Source organism: Salmo salar, chromosome ssa26 (assembly GCF_905237065.1).
Source record: "Salmo salar chromosome ssa26, Ssal_v3.1, whole genome shotgun sequence".
NCBI lineage: Eukaryota > Metazoa > Chordata > Actinopteri > Salmoniformes > Salmonidae > Salmo > Salmo salar.
The window spans coordinates 20,507,604-20,525,397 of NC_059467.1; the positions used below are offsets into that span (position 1 = coordinate 20,507,604).

Here is a 17,794-nt window from a genome sequence, read left to right on the forward strand (position 1 = left end):
ACAGCCTCGAAGTTTAACTTCACCGCTCAAACATACAGCAGCATTCGGAGCCTGAGTTCAGTTCCTGTGCCGATTCACTTTTAGACAATAGCTACAGTATGGACAGAGCAACCAGGTCCTGAGGAGAATCCGTGCGTTCCTATTTGGAAGGCATCTGGGATCTTATTGTTTATTTGGAATTTGTCTTACTGCAAAAACAACAACGTTTTACAGTTTTTAGTAATAGACGACTACTGAGACAGCCCCTGTTCAATACGGAATACAGAGATACATTGTTACTGTCTGTGGAAGGAGAGAAAATGGTAAGATAACTTATCTGTTACAGACTGTTTTTTGGGATAATCATGTCATATAGCTATGAAGGAACACGATAATATCTATTGTTGAAAGGGATGTGACAATTCTTATAAATTCTTAAATATACAGAGATCTAATGGATTCGTGACACTATGACGTTACATTTCCATCACATGTCATAACATTGTTATAAATCTCAAGATCAGCATATTCCTATTGCACAGTATCAATACTGTCAATACAAGGGGACAATGTAATTTAATGAAATATAATCTTATGTTTTAGTCTAATGATCATATCATTTTTATGAATTGTGAAATAAGACCGATATTGCATCCTGTATATTGTCACCAAACTATTTGGAGAAATGTTTAGTTTAACTTGGCTAGTCGTTCAACAAGGTCATGTTGTCATGAGTCATAGCCTACTGAGGGGCTGCAAGGGTCATTTTTAGAGGCTGTTGTGAAGTTTCCTATTATTGTAACCAATAGCCATTATGTTTTTAATTGCCATAGAGAATAATAACATAGCTGGATGTATGAGTGCCTACTTCACGGAATTATATATTTTTAAGTAAACAGGAATTGCAATCATGTTAGGTTTTGTTTTGCTACAGTGTAAAGTTCAATTCAAAGAACAACATGGACTAAATGCTTATTCTAGTCTTCTTTATGTCATCAATCCAATCTAGCAGGTTGTATGGAATGTTGATAAGAATGCAACAACAATCCAATCCACTATTTTCCCTCTCCTATTTGAGGAGCAGCCTACCTACCATATGTTTATGATAAAAGTTCTCTCTCTCAAACTCTCTCAAACTCTCTCTCTCACCCTCCCTCTCTAACTGAGTAGGATTTTGTATGTGGACGACAGATATAGTAAACCATGAAACATTGAACCAATAAAATGTTTTGGACAACAGTGTGTATCGGATACCAAAGCCTTAGTGAGACATGCTAAAGATAACTGGATCATGGATCTCTTGAGACCTAGAGGGCCCAGTTGGAAACAGTCTGCCCTGATCGTTGTTAAACTTGTTTGTTTACTCTCTGTGATACAGGTGGGTCACACTGCTCACAACTAAGTCAATATGGCATAATGGAAAAAAAACGCCTCCCTTTTAATTGTTGTCTACTCAACAACTTTCATCTCACTTACCATATAATTATACATCTGTAGGGGGGGTGTTGTAAAAGAAAGGTGGCTTGCAGATACAGTCACTATAGCAACCACCTATATTGACAGACATGCAGCTCCCACTTCCTAGGTATAGTTTGGTGCGTGAGGTACGGCCCGGCCCTACTTTGAAAAAGTACAGGTTGGTCATGGAAGAGGAGACAGAGAGCAGCCTGTGTGTTATCCACATGGAGACCGGTTTCTCCTGCTTACTGAATGTCATCCCAGCAGCTTAATCGTACTGGGGAGAGTTATGGAGAAAGTTGTCCCTGTTGCATGGCCTCTTGCTTTGTGTTTAGACCAGAGTTCATGAGGCCATTACCATTGTGGCAGATATCCCAATGTGGATATCCGCTAAAATACTGTTTATTGAATCCAACAGGTCAACTGCAGTATTACATTCTCTTTAAAGGCAGAGGTTGGGTCTAATCAATGATGTATATTTTATTTTGTTTGATTCAATTAAATACGTTTTTTTTCACATTTTTTATCATTTGTTCCGCTTGAATTGCCCAAATTCACTGAATGACGTTGCTTGACTTGTAATGTAATGTACTGTACACTTACTGTACAAAACATTTAGGAATACCAGCTCTTTCCATGACATAGACTGACCAGGTGAAAGCTATGATCCCTTATTGATGTCACTTGTTAAATCCACTTCAATCAGTGTAGATGAAGGGGAGGAGACGGGTTAAAAGAAGGATTTTTAAGCCATGAGACAACTGAAACATGGATTGTGTACGTGTGTCATTCAGAGGGTGAATGGGAGAGACAAAAGAGCCTTTGAACAGGGTATGGTAGTAGGTGCAAGGCGCAGTGCTGCTGAGTTTTTCATGCTCAACAGTTTCCCGTGTGTATCAAGAATTGTCCACCACCCAAAGGACATCCAGCAAACTTGACACAACTGTGGGGAGCATTGGAGTCAACATGGGCCAGCATCCATGTCGAATGCTTTCAACATCTTGTGATGTCCATGCCCCGGCAAATTGAGACTGTTCTGAGAGCAAAAGGGGGGACAACTCAATATTAGGAAGGCGTTCCTAATATTTTGTACACTGTGTGTATTCTGACATTACCAACCCTGCCCTATGTCCATATATTGTCTCTCTAGAACAGGTCAACCCTGTTATGCAGTCTCACTGCTCTGCTCCAAGTGCACAGTGTATGGATCCTGTAGATCTGGTTTCCCACAAGGGAATCCAAGGAACAAACCTTTACATAATACATACTCAGGAGCACATAACTGAGCTCTATACCTTAGCTAACAGTCAAACTGAAAACATAAAGTATTTTCATGTTATATCAGGACAATGAGGTATGATTATAGGAGATTTAACTGAACTATTTTACGTGAGCTTCCATTGGGGTAAATCCATATAAATTGAATAACTTTTTGACAGCATCCCTTTTGATTTAAACAAAACTTTCCATACATGTTTGCCCATGGAAGAAGTGCTCAGAAAGTGACTTTTTGCACCTGAATGCCAAAACATTCAGGAGATAGAGCTGCTCAGATGTGTCCATTTTGCATACCATGAGACATCATGTCTTCATTACTGGAAAAGATACATGTTTGAGTTTGATATAATTTAAAAGCTTACAAACAGGATTGTCAAACTATTTGATAGTTTCTTAGACTCTACTTTACATCACCTGAGGTTTTTGTGCTATGCCCGCCATCAGTTGAGACACAACATGCTCTTGAATACAGAGTGGGTGTCATTTCAATCATGGAAATATCAATCCTATCCCTTCAGACCACTGCAATTTAACTGGTACACTGTTGAAATTTGAATTTAAATTGTAACTTCTAATTACTACCACAAAGAGGACCTCCAGTCCACCCACCGTCTAGTGTCAATTTAATATGGTCATGTGTATTCTATTATCTATATTTCTATGATTTCAATCTTCAATAGGTTTCCTATGGAGGATTATTGACAGTGTAATTGTAAACAGATTATTCCCATTCAAGTTAACGTTGTCTGATTTGTGGACCTGCAACCATTTTTGTGGTACAATTTAAATTTAGATTTTGAAATGGTATTCCCATTTTAGTACATTTATCAGCCAAAACATGACACCCACCCTGTATTCAAGAGCATGTGGTGTCTCAACCGATGGCGGGCACAACACAAAAACCTCAAATGATGTCAAATAGGGTCTAAGTACAACATCCAAATATTCTTTTTTTTGTTGAGTTTATGCGATTTTAGATAATTGACGTTTAAGGTAAAAAATAAAAATAAAAAAAACAGTTTGACAACTCTGTTTGCAGGCTTTTAAATTTAATCAACCGTTTATCTTCTCCAGTGATGAAGACATGGATATCTTATGGTATGGTGGGGTATGCAAAAAACGTCAACTTTGAGCACCTTTATCTATGGAAGCATTCTTTATCTCTTTCTGACCACTTCTACAATGGACAAATATGTATGGAAGGTTTAGTTAAAATCATAAGGGTTGCTGTCAAAATTGATTGAATTCAAATGGATTTTCCCATTGTCCTCCTATATGAGGTACCATAAAATGCATGCATTTACATTGCTTGATGACTGGACGACAACCTCTCTGTAGGTTCATAGTGGTTTTAAAAACATTCTTTCTCCTTCTATAGTAGATTCCAATGAATGAACCCAGAGATGAGGATAGATAGATTCGGCATGCTGTGCACACAACATCTAGATGAGCCAGCATTAGACAACTTTTAGCCTTGAGGCACAATCTGACTCACTTCAGAGGTAGTATTCTGCAGAATAATGCAGGCCTTTGATATTCCCCTGGTTCTGCTGAAGTTGGAGATATTCTTATTTAGGCTAGCGCTTGTGGGCGGTTCCCTGGCATGGGTGCTGAATTGCATGCTGAATGACCAGAAGGAAATGGAGTGGTTTCCTTCTTGTGAGGTAGCTTTAATGACAGTAGAACATATGCGATGTATATACAGATCCCTTCATCAGTGACAGATTTATTGAGCATAATATTCAGTAAGCAGAAAATGGAAAGGTTAAGTTCAAAACAATATGAAACTGTTGGACACAACTGAACGTATCCTTTCAATGAACCAGATAGAATACATTTAATACGTCTTGCATCTTAACATTTTGCACCACTGGAAAAATTGGACATGAAAGGAGCAATTTTTTCTCCCAGGTTTGCTCCAAAAGTAGGTTGCTGTTTTGCGTACAAGATCATAGCACGTCATCTGGATGTGTCAGAACCTGGCTCATCAAAAACAGACTTTCTGTCAAATAACAAACCTTCCCCAGATATTCTCCTCTATTTAGTCTGATGTCAGAGATAAAGAATGAATGTAATGCACCAATGCGAAACACACTGCAGTTACTCAGTGCAAAACTCTTCCTTTTTGAAAGGCTTTTTGGGGCCACATTGAGCGAACTCTAATATTTGGCTTGTGTGGAGAGAAGCAGTCTGTCACTCTGACTGTCTGGAGCACCAGACGGTAGCATCACTCATAGGCCCCACTGCCAGATGCTGAATACTAGGTCAGTATGACAGCATATGGTTTTTATCAGCTTTTCCTGCAGGGAGGTGAATGCTCAGTAACATCGCTCCATTTCAAAGCCTGCGCTCCATTTTCCACCCTGCATTGCTAAAAATATTTTTGCAGGAATTTGAGACCTTCTCTAAAACATGGCGAACACCCCTTCTGTAGAACTAGGGAACTTGTTAAATTTGTTCACAGAGGTCCAGTAAACCTACACTCTCCTCTTTATCAATCCCACACATATTGGTCTTTGTTACAAAGCTCCATCTTCATGTTCGTGGCGTTCCGTAAGCCATCACACAGGTTCTAAGTTCCAACTTACTGACTTCCAGAACAGATGGCAGAATCAGACTGGATCAATGCTCTGCCATTGTCCTCTGGAAGGTGTAGAATCAGATTTATTCATGGGTGTTAAACGCTGGTCTGGGCTATACTAATCTGATAATGTTCTCACAGAAGCTCCCCTGAAGGATATTTACTCATTAGTTGTAACCCCTTGTGGTTTGTTTGTGCAAAATGAAAAGTTAAAAGGACGAATTAAACATAAAATGAGCATTGCTTTAATTTAACTTTTTATTGAAGGTTTAACATTTTCATTAGTTTTATGAAGAGCTGATGTTGACCTTTCTGTCTTCAAACAGATATGCTGTCTGATGTGATGCCACATCCTGCCATGTCTTTTAAAGTGCATCACATTAGAGGATACCGCTTCATGGTGACCATTCATGATGCCATTAACACAGCAACTTCCTCTGTTTGGCACTTACTTAGTATTCCTCAGTAGTTAAGCATGTTGGCAGTTTGTTCTCCAAAACCAAAACCCCATTGTTCTTTACTGACAAGTAAATGTTCCCTTTGTGCAAACTATTAGCACCTGCTAACTGTGGCCATTGATGCCTTTATAATGTAGGGTTACCTGTCAGTCTAGTGGTTTTGGAGCAAGCAAAAATATAGAGGATTCTCCTTTTGAGATCCAATTGTATACCCATTTTCTGCCTCACCTTTGTTTAATGAACGTTTCCATAAATATTTATTTTAATTTTCTGCTTTCCTCAGTCGGTTCAGTGATAAGGCAGGCCTTTGATATTCTTTGAAATCTGAAACACATCCCTCAGCAACCTGGGCCAGCTGTGAATGTGGTGGTCAGGTGAGGAACAGCCAGCTGCATTTTCCTCTCTGTAAAGTGATCTGGGTCTGTGTGTCCCAGCCAGCTCACTGTCAGCTCCCCTCTTCTCTTTTGGCTTGCCCAGGTTTCTTGCTGCCCAGCCCTCGGTACAGCACACCATTTGTGAGCCTGGCTCTCACACCACTACCCACAGGACTGGGAGCCCAGCAGGCCTCTACCCTCACTGGGGCTGCAGCCCAATTGAGAGCACAGTCTGTTCTCCCAGCGAATGTCTCCCATTACCCCAGTGAGGGATGGGGAGGACTGTGCCAGGCTGCACTTTGGTCCCATGTAGTAGAGGCCACTTTTGATCAGACTTCTAGGCTGATGTGATATCATCTCTCTCACAGACAATACCCACCTGTTTTAGTCTGGCCAATAATTAAACAGCTGCTATGTTTTATAGAGGTGTCATGTGTAGTAAATGGAAACTCATGTTTTTCCTTGAAGTATATAGGATTGACATATTTTAGGCAATTTCATGCTGTGAGACAAAGATTTCACAACATTTGTCACTATAATTTTCATAGTTTCCAAACGTAGTTACCATGATATCAGCCCCATTGAGCACAGCTGGAGTCTTCTGTCTGCCTCTGGATATTTTCTGCCTTGTCTGTGGATCTGAGCTGAAGTGACAGGGTTATGTTTGCTCACTAGCATACAGACAAACATGCCCTGAATTCCATGGGGGATGCCTGCGTTCCAGTAAAAGGATAGCTCATCTCCCAGGTCTATCAATCTCTTTCCTGGGTGCACAGATTAATCATCAGTCGCATGTCAATGTTTATGTCACTTTAGTGTTACTGGTGCATAATTGTAATAATTCTTATTATAAACTGAGTGGTTCGAGTCCTGAATGCTGATTGGCTGACAGATGTGGTATATGAGGCCCTATACTACAGGTATTAAAAGAAATAATGTAATAATCATTTACTGCTCTATTTACATTGGTAACCAGTTTCTAATAGCAGTAAGGCACGTGGGGGGCCGTGATATATGGCCAATAAACCACGGCTAAGGGCTGTATCCAGGCACTCCGCGTTGCTTGGTGTGTAAGAACAGCCCTTAGCCGTGGTATATTGCCCATATACCACACCCCCCGGGCCTTATTGCTAAATGATAAACAAGTAGCACCACAGTGAGAGACAAGTACACCTTTTTTGTAATTTTCAACAGATATCCGCTGTCTACAGTCTCCCACACTAAGGAGGTGAAACTGTTCAGCAACAAATAAGTAATAAAAGACCTATCTAAAGCTTCTATTTGCATGTGTTTTCTCACCCGTTAGGACAGCTGTGGAGATGGAAAAATGTCACGCTCTGCCAAGAGCTGAGTTCCCTTTATCTGTTCAGCTTGTTTCCTTCCCACTGTCGCATTATGTCAAAAGATCATAGGCCTCTGATTCAGTGTTTCGGCTACAGCACTGCCCCATGGAGACCCATCTCAGTCTGTCACCGTGCCCTAAGTCACCATTGTTTTCACCCTGCGTCACTTCTCAGATTAAGTCTATTGGCTCATTATGGCTTTCCTATAATCATCAGTTCGCAATACTATTGTGCCACACAATTTCCCATTGTATTGTGCCAGTAATACCCATAATCTCATTAGCTACACGACCAGTCAAAAATTTGGACACACCTACTCATTCCAGGGTTTTTCTTTATTTTTATTATTTTCTACATTGTAGAATAATAGTGAAGACATCAAAACTATGAAATAACACATATGGAATCATGTAAGATGGCCCGAAGAACATGGCTGACGTTTTATATTCTCCAAACCAACCAGTTATTTTTTTGCGTTTTGTGTAACTTATTTTTTAACTTATTGTGTATATAATGTTGTTGCTATCATCTCTTACGACCGAAAATAACTTTTGGACATCAGAAAAGCGATTACTCAACACGGACTGGAAGAAACTTTTTCCTTTAACGAGTCCGATGAGAAGGATATCCTGCTTTCACTGGAAAAGGCCCAGATCCACGCCTTTTGCGTGAAGAATTGACGCCGGAAAACGGGACGCAGATCAGGGATCCTTCTGAGAAGCCAGAGGCAACCGAGTAAACTCCCAATGCCTTCCATTCTCCTTGCTAATGTGCAATCGTTAGAAAATAAAATTGATGACCTATTATTAAGATTATCCTACCAACAGGACATTAAAAACTGTAACATCGTATGATTCACCGAGATGGGGTTGAACGAAGAAACGGACAATATAGAGCTGGCGGGATTTTCCATGCCCCGGCAGAACAGAGACGCTACCTCTGGTAAGACGAGGGGTGGGGATGTGTGTCTTTTTGTCAATAACAGCTGGTGCGCGATGCCTAATATTAAAGAAGTCTCGATGTATTGCTCGCCTGAGGTAGAGTACCTTATGATAAGTTGTCGACCACACTATTTACCAAGAGATCTCATCTGTATTATTCGTAGCCATCTATTTACCACCACAAAGCGAAGCTGGCACTAAGACCGCTCTCAACCAACCATAAGCAAAGAAGAAAATGCTCACCCAGAAGCGGCGCTCCAAGTGGCCGGGGACTTTAATGCAGGCAAACTTAAATCAGTTTTACCACATTTTTACCAGCATGTCACATGTGCAACCAGGGGAAATAAAATCCTACACCACCTTTACTCCCACACAGAGACGCATACAAAACTCTCCCCCACCCTCCATTTGACAAATCTGACCATAATTCTATCCTCCTGATTCCTGCTTACAAGCAAAAACTAAAGCAGGAAGTACCAGTGACTCGATCAATACGGAAGTGGTCAGATGACGCGGATGCTACACTACAAAACTGTTTTGCTAGCACGGACTGGAATATGTTCCGGGATTCATCCAATGGCATTGAGGACTACACCACCTCAGTCATCGGCTCAATCAATAAGTGCATCGATGACGTCGTCCCCACAATGACAGTACGTACATATCCCAACCAGAAGCCATGGATTACAGGCAACATCTGCATTGAGCTAAAGGCTAGAGCTGCCGCTTTCAAGTAGCGCGAGACTAATCTGGATGCTTATAAGAAATCCCGCTATGCCCTCAGACGAACCATCAAACAAGCAAAGTGTCAATACAGGATTAAGACTGAATATTATTACACTGGCTCAGACGCTCGTCTGATGTGGCAGGGCTTGAAAACTATTACGGACTACAAAGGGAAACCCAGACGCGAGCTGCCCTGTGATGCAAGCCTAACAGACGAGCTAAATGGCTTTTATGCTCGCTTTGAGGCAAGCAACACTGAAGCATGCACAAGAGCACCAGCTGTTCTGGATGACTGTGTGATAACGCTCTCGGTAGCCGATGTGAACAAAACCTTTAAACAGGCCAACATTCACAAAGCCGCTGGCCAGACGGATTACCAGGAAGTGTACTCAAAGCATGCGCGGACCAACTATCAAGTGTCTTCACTGACATTTTCAACCGCTCCCTGACCGAGTCTGTAATACCTACATGTTTCAAGCAGACCACCATAGTCCCTGTGCCCAAGGAAGCGAAGGTAACCTGCCTAAATGATTACCGCCCCGTGGCACTCACGTCGGTAGCCATGAAGTGCTTTGAAAGGCTGGTCATGGCTCACATCAACAGCATCCTCCCGGACACCCTAGACCCACTCCAATTCGCATACCGCCCCAACAGATCCACAGATGACGCAATCTCAATCGCAGTCCAACCGCCCTTTCTCACCTGGACAAAAGGAACACCTATGTGAGAATGCTGTTCATCGACTACAGCTCAGCGTTCAACACCATAGTGTCCACAAACCTCATCACTAAGCTAAGGACTCTGGGACTAAACACCTCCCTCTGCAACTGGATCCTGGACTTCCTGACGGGCCGCCCCCAGGTGGTAAGAGTAGGCAACATTACGTCTGCCACGCTGATCCTTAACACTGGGGCCCCTCAGGGGTGTGTACTTAGTCCCCTCCTGTATTCCATGTTCACCCACGACTGCGTGGCCAAACACGACTCCAACACCATCATTAAGTTTGCTGACGACACAACAGTGGTAGGCCTGATCACCGACAACGATGAGTCGGCCTATAGGGAGGTCAGAGAACTAGCAGTGTGGTGCCAGGACAACAACCTCTCCCTCAATGTGAGCAAGACAAAGGAGCTGATCGTGGACTACAGGAAAAGGCAGGCTGAACAGGCCCCCATTAACATCGCTCCATAGTGGAGCGAGTCGAGAGTTTCAAGTTCCTTGGTGTCTACATCACGAACAAACTATCATGGTCCAAACATACCAAGACAATCGTGAAGAGGGCACGACAAAACCTTTTCCCCCTCAGGAGCCTGAAAAGATTTGGCGTGGGTCCCCAGATCTTCAAAAGATTCTACAGCTGCACCATCGAGAGCATCCTGACCGGTTGCATCACCGCCTGGTATGGCAACTGCTCGGCATCTAACCGTAAGGCGCTACAGAAGGTAGTGCGTACGGCCCAGTACATCACTGGGACCAAGCTTCCTGCCATCCAGGACCTATATAATAGGCGGTGTCAGAAGAAAGCCCATAACATTTTCAGAGACTCCAGTCACCCAAGTCATAGACTGTTTTCTCTGCTACCGCACGGCAAGCGGTACCGGAGCGCCAAGTCTAGGACCAAAAGGCTCCTCAACAGCTTCTACCCCCAAGCTATTAGACTGCTGAACAATTCATAAAAATCGCCACCGGACAATTTACATTGACCCCCCACCCCTTGTACACTGCTGCTACTTGCTGTTTGTTTGTTACCTATGCATAGTCACTTCGCCCCCACCTACATGTACAGATTACCTCAACTAGCCTGTACCCCTGCACACTGACTCGGTACCAGTGCCCCCTGTATATAGCCTCATTATTGTTATTCTTATTGTGTTACTTTTTATTATTACTTTTTATTTTAGTCTACTTGGTAAATATTTTCTTCTTCTTGAACTGCACTGTTAAGGGTTAAGGGCTTGTAAGTAAGCATTTCACGGTAAAGATTACACTTGTTGTATTCGGCGCATGTGGCAAATAAAGTTTAATTTGATGTGATAACCAAAAAAGTGTTAAATAAATAAAAATGGTGATATTTGAGATTATTCAAAATAGCCACCCTTTGCCTTGATGACAGCTTTGCACACTCTTGGTATTCTCTCAACCAGCTTCATGAGGTAGTCACCTGGAATGCATTTAAATTAACAGGTGTGCCTTGTTAAAAGTTCATTTGTGGAATATCTTTCCTTCTTAATGCGTTTGAGCCAATCAGTTGTGCTGCAACCAGGTAGGGGTGGTATTCAGAAGATAGCCCTATTTGGTAAAAGACCAAGTCCATATTATGGGAAGAACAGGTCAAATAAGCAAAGAGAAACGACAGTCCATCATTACTTTAAGACATGAAGGTCAATCAATCCGGAAAATGTCAAGAACAGTCGCAAAAACCATTAAGCGCTACGATGAAACTGGCTCTCATGAGGACCGCCACAGGAAAGGAAGACCCAGAGTTACCTCTGCTGCAGAGGATAAGTTCATTAGAGTTACCAGCCTCAAAAATTGCAGCCCAAATAAATGCTTCACAGAGTTCAAGTAACAGACACATCTCAACATCAACTGTTCAGAGGAGACTGCGTGAATCAGGCCTTCATGGTCAAATTGCTGCAAAGAAGCCACTACTAAAGGACACCAATAAGAAGAAGAGACTTGCTTGGGCCAAGAAACACGAGCAATGGACGCCTGGGCGTAAGATGCTCTAACCGGCATCGTTAGTCTGCCTGAGGAGGAGGTGTGATGGCGTGGGGGTGCTTTGCTGGTGACACTGTCTGTGATTTATTTAGAATTCAAGGCACACTTACCCAGCATGGCTACCACAGCATTCTGCAGCGATACGCCATCCCATCTGGTTTGCGCTTAGTGGGACTGTCATTTCTTTTTCAACAGGCCAATGACCCCCAAACACACCTCCAGGCGGTGTAAGGGCTATTTGACCAAGAAGGAGAGTGATGGAGTGCTGCATTAGATGACCTGGCCTTCACAATCACCAATTGAGATAGTTTGGGATGAGTTGGACTGCAGAGTGAAGGAAAAACAGCCAACAAGTGCTCAGCATATGTGGGAACTCCTTCAAGACAGTTGGAAAAGCATTCCTCATGAAGAGAGAATGCCAAGAGTGTGCAAAGCTGTCATGAAGGCAAAGGATGGCTAATTTGAAGATTTTAAAATGTAAAATATATTTTGATTTAACACTTTTGGTTACTATATGATTCCATATGTGTTATTTCATAGTTTTGATGTCTTCACTACTATTCTACAAAGTAGAACATAGTAAAAATAAAAAATAAACCTTGAATGAGTAGGTGTGTCCAAGCTTTTTACTAGTACTGTATGGATGGATGGATGGATGGATGGATGGATGGATTAACTGTACATATCACTGAACCAAACATCAACTGTAACCCTCAATGAAAGGGTGTGATGTAGCTCTGCAATCCATTAGCAATTCTATAGTGACCAACAAAATATAAGATTAATGTCAGAGAATCTAGAGAATGTCAGCTGGATATAATTGAAACTGTGCTATATTGTTCCCTTCAAAGCTGGAAAGGACTACAAACAGCCTACTGCAACATCTATCATTTTTATTCTTCTTCATTGTGTCAAGTATTGCAGTGAAATCTGGTGTGTGAACATTTGCTTTGTGACTGTGAAGCTGATTGTGATTCATTAAGGTTGTCTTTGTGGAATGTAAATGTTTGTCATTGGATTCATTGTGTATATTCAGAACATGAATTCATGAAGCTGTATTTGGGATAATTTTTCAATGTGTGTGTGTGTCTCTGTAGCAGTGACTGAGTTTGAGCTCTCTTCCAATTCGTTTTTTAGACCTGGTCAGCTGCTTGGAGTGTTCAGACACAAAGTAAGTCAGTGACAAAACGAAGTATTCCAAAATAAGTATTTTATTTTGATCTCTCTGGGCATGCGGTGTGGAAACACAGTGACAGACAGCAGCCTCATACCCAGTCCTAGACAGACTGTAAATGCATGGGTGTGTAAAGTAAAGGTCTGTGCCAGTGTTCTGTTGGGTAGGCCAGGTTATTACCAGTGTTCTGTTGGGTAGGCCAGGTTATTAGGCCACACTTGGGGAGGGTGGAATGCTTTCTGGAGAGAGGTCATTGTTGATGACTTCCTGAGTGTTTAACGTCAGCTCAGATGGGAGTTGTGCTGCTCTTGGTCGTCAGCCAGCACCCATTTCCCGGAGCGGCTGGGAGTAAGATGCTCTAACCGACATCGTTAGTCTGCCTGTTTTCTATGCCATCAGGAGTACACACAGCCCTTCATCTCTCTGACACTACCTTCCTGGGAGCCATGCCAGATGTTATCATTTAGGATAAATGATCACCCAATCTGGCTCTACTGTTCCCAGGACATCCCTGTTTTTTTTTCATGCACCCAGTTGAATTTAAGTATGACTATGGTGAATGTTCAATCTTTTTATTCAGTCCAAAAATAGATGGCAGAAAGAGAGTTTTAGTTCTTGCTAGTGTTTAATCAAGCTCCCACACGTCTGGCTTTGATTAACTTCTCGGTTATGTTTCCCTTTTGTGGGCTGCTAATATCTCTTAAAAGCTGTTGTATATTTGTATGTATCTGTCAAACTTTGTTTAGGCAGGGCAGTTTTATGGCAGGCTGTAATTTATGCGCTCTAGTAGGGGACTTACTGTACAGTTGGCACCTAGTGTGGCTTCCTCTCTGTATATGTACACAGAGGCAGCAAGGCCCAAAACACAAATATTGACTTGTATAGAAGTTCACCTCTGTCGGACAGCTTATCACACAACTGATGTTATTGACACAGGCGGATTATGTGTCTTTGTGTCCTCTTAGTGAAATGAATGTGTTCTCTGCTGTTATCCTGTTGGACTGATCGCTATGTCAGGCATCTGTTTGCCCTCCTGAAAGGACTGGTTCATAAGCAGAGGAATGAACTTGGTGGAGCCAAAGGAGGAAAATGACCCATACATGCAATGTATAAACTGGGCCCTTATTCTATTTATACCATGAACAAGCACAAGGCATGCTTTTCTACACACCCAGCCAGCTACACCCCTTATGACGAGGTTCTCTTTCACATTTCTTTCTGACGTGTCGCACCACCACCACCACCACCGCCTGTATCCCTCCTGTTCTGTCACTGTCGAAGTTATCTCTCTTACTCTCCTTTGCGGTGATTAAAATTCCAGGCGCTGAAAGCACTCAACGTGTCTTAGAGACTATACATCCACCTCTCTTTGCTCCAGCCACACAATTGAACAGTGTCTGACCTTCACAGACCTATCCCACAGTAACTTGAGGCACTCTGGGCTCATTTAAGCCATGTTATGCCACAGTAGTACTGTGCCCAGGACCCAGACAGTTTTGGTACACATTGTAAAAACAACTCCTGCTGCATTGATGCGTTTTCCAGTGAGTGGCCCTCCCTCTTCCCCTTCTCCCATTCAGGAGTTCTCCTGTCTAGGCCTGGGAGGTCCTTTGTCATATATCTGTTTTAAATGGGCCAATTAGTCCAGTCCATAACCCATGACTGCTGCTGGGCTAAAGCCTCACTAATTCAGAGGGTTTTCTGTTTATGGTAATTGACTCTCCTCCTGGCAACAGTCTCACCACAAGAGGAGATACCAAACTTCTTACTGATGCAGAAGGTGTCTTAGACCCTGAGGATGGAGTCTTTACTATGTCATGAAAGATTTATAGAGTTGATTTCTAAAGGTCGATCTTCAAGATACCCAGTGGATATTGAATGGTGCATTGGATTTATGAGAAGTGGTTGGCTCCTGACTAGCAGGTGATTTCACAGCTGAGAAGCAGTATTTGGTATAATCCTTCAGTCATACGGGTTTTCTTTTGAGAAAACATAATTTAGAGTGGTAATTTATACTATAAAAACACGTTGCTAACTGGCAGTGTTGTAGGTTGACGTTTTATTCCAATACTGACTTCCAGAGAGTGCTACCCATATCCCTTATGAATGAGTATGAATGTAAGACCACCCAGATGTGTTCCACAGTGAAGGGATATTGAATGACCGTATAGCAGGGGTCCCCAATTACATTCAGCTGTGGGCCGATTTATCCTTGAGTGGATGGTCGGCAAGAATCCCAAACAGTATTTGACAAAAACAAAAAGATTTCAAACCTTGATTACATTAGGATAAAATCACATATGCCTCTCTATTTATGCGTAGGAAAACTTGGGAACAGATTTCCTAAATTAAAATGACGTTCAGCTGATTTCCTGGTGATTTTACAGTATTTTATGTCCAACAACAAAAGTTTTTTTATTTTCTTTTGCAAAGAGAACTTGGGGGGGACAAATAAAATCATCCAGGGGGTGAATTTGGCCCGCGGGCTGCCTATTAGGGAACTCTACAGTATGGTATTACTTGTTGGGAGTGGGAGGGTATACCTACAGGTGTCACACCTCACAAAATGGCATTTTCTTATCAGCCATGTTTACAGGAGTTAATTGAGGTCTACCTGATTTTAGAGGGAGTGAATGTTGTTGCCACAGCAATGTTAAGCAGTGACATGGTGACACACTTAGGTGTAGTTCAGGGAATTCTATGTGTGGCACGCATCTACCCGGTAATGTATGGCAAGCTGAAAAAGAAGGAGGGAAGGTTCTCTTTGACAGAGAGAGCAAACCGCCTTACAAAAACTGAGACCAGGGAGATATTGTCTTTGCAAAAATATATAATTTATATTATTGCCGCTGGACATTTGCAAAAATTCCCTTCCTATTCGAGGGCTCCTAGCTGGAAGCTGTGTGACTGAAACCTGAGACTGGTCTGGACAAATAGCAGCCGCTGTGTGGCACAGAAAATCATTGGTACGAATGAGAGCCCGCTGCAAATGGTTTGTTTGCATTCAAGCAGCAAGAAAAATAGTGTGGCTGTTCTTAAAAGAGTAGGCCTACCCACGGCGACGTCTAGCTTTTTTTAGTCTTTCTAAGTTCCACCATATACCATAGCATGTGATATTATATTTAATTATTATTTTTGTGTGTCTAGAAGTGAATCTTAACATAACATTGTCATGTATTTAAGGGGGAATTATAAACTGTAGATGTATTCTCATGAAATATGACATTTCACATGAGTTTCCATGGATCAGTACATAGGAGGAGAGGTTCCTCTATCTCAGCTTACACCTCTCCTTATCTCTCTGTTTGTTCTCCCTGGGGAGGACACAGGCACCCAGCTATCCAGCCCTACCTAGCCCTGCCCTGCCCTGCCCTGCCTAGCCCTGCCCTGCCCTGCCCTGCCCTGCCCTGCCCTGCCCTGCCCTGCCCTGCCCTGCCCTGCCCTGCCCTACCTAGCCCTGCCCTGCCCTACCTAGCCCTGCCCTGCCCTACCTAGCCCCTGCCCTACCTAGCCCCTGCCCTGCCCTACCTAGCCCTGCCCTGCCCTACCTAGCCCTGCCCTGCCCTGCCCAACCCTGCCCTGCCCTACCTAGCCCTGCCCTGCCCTACCTAGCCCTGCCCTGCCCTACCTAGCCCTGCCCTGCCCTACCTAGCCCTGCCCTGCCCTGCCCTGCCCTGCCCTACCTAGCCCTGCCCTACCTAGCCCTGCCCTGCCCCTACCCTGCAGGCTACAGCTCTCTCCAGTTCACACTACCCTCAGCTACCATCTAGTTGATTTAGTACAATTATGTAACAAACTCTTCGAAAAATAGGGCCTCTTTTCACTTGTCTTACGTAAAAGCTTATTCAACGTGTACGTCAGCTCTGGCCCAGATAAACAGTATAAGAACTTAGACAGTTAAGGAGTAGTGGTGGTTTTCTCTGCATTATTGATGTTGGTATATCTTTTCTAAGCAGGTGACTTCAGGGTAAGCTGCACAGCAGAATGAGAGAAGCACTGCAGCCTGGATTCTCATGTCTACCACCTACACCTAATAGATATAGACCAAACCTGGGGCGGCAGGTAGCCTAGTGGTTAGAGCGTTGGACTAGTAACCGATAGGTTGCAAGATCGAATCCCCGAGCTGACAAGGTAAAATCTGTCGTTCTGCCCCTGAACTGTTCCTAGGCTGTCATTGAAAATAAGAATTTGTTCTTAAATGACTTGCCTAGTTAAATAAAGATAAACAAAAAAAAACTGCATGTTTAGAGGTGTTTATGTCTCTCAGACAAACACTGAATTGACTCTAGTCGGTGTAAGTCATATTTTCATGCCCATGAGCTTTGGTAGCGGGGACTGTTTCCACTGGCATTGGGCTCTGGGTATTTTCATTAATGGGTAGTTATGGCTGCCAGGCTAGGAGACCCAGACAGGGTCAGAAATGTTTTTACTTATTGACGCGAGACAACTATTAGTCCAAGTCTGGGTAGTGTTCTTAGGCTTGGCATGGATGTCTCCTCTACTGGCATGGTGCTGAGCAGTGGTGAAGCTGGCTCCCCGTTGGCTGTACCCTGGGTGTTGCTGCCACTTAGACAGCAGGCGCTGCCATGGTGACCATGGTCCAGTCTGGGTCCAGATCCAGCTGAGGAAGAGGCTGCTGTCTAGGGTGCACTGTGACCCTAATGAATATCCCATCCCATGGAGAAGCTGTGCATGGCAACAGCCCCATGCTGCTGCTTATTGTTACTTCTCTTTTCTCATCTTGAAATACCCAGGATGATG

At 43.0% G+C, this 17,794-nt stretch overlaps 1 protein-coding gene across 2 annotated transcripts in view; it reads left to right on the forward strand.

Moving 5' to 3' along the window:
• Window positions 1-17,794, forward strand: part of LOC106587337 (unconventional myosin-Ie) — a 52,556-nt gene continuing 34,762 nt past the window's right edge. For both annotated transcript variants that reach the window (XM_014175644.2, XM_014175645.2), the window contains exon 1: window positions 1-302. In XM_014175644.2, the coding sequence (XP_014031119.2) occupies window positions 300-302 (3 nt within the window). In that variant the 5' untranslated portion in view covers window positions 1-299. The remainder of the gene's footprint in view (window positions 303-17,794) is intronic.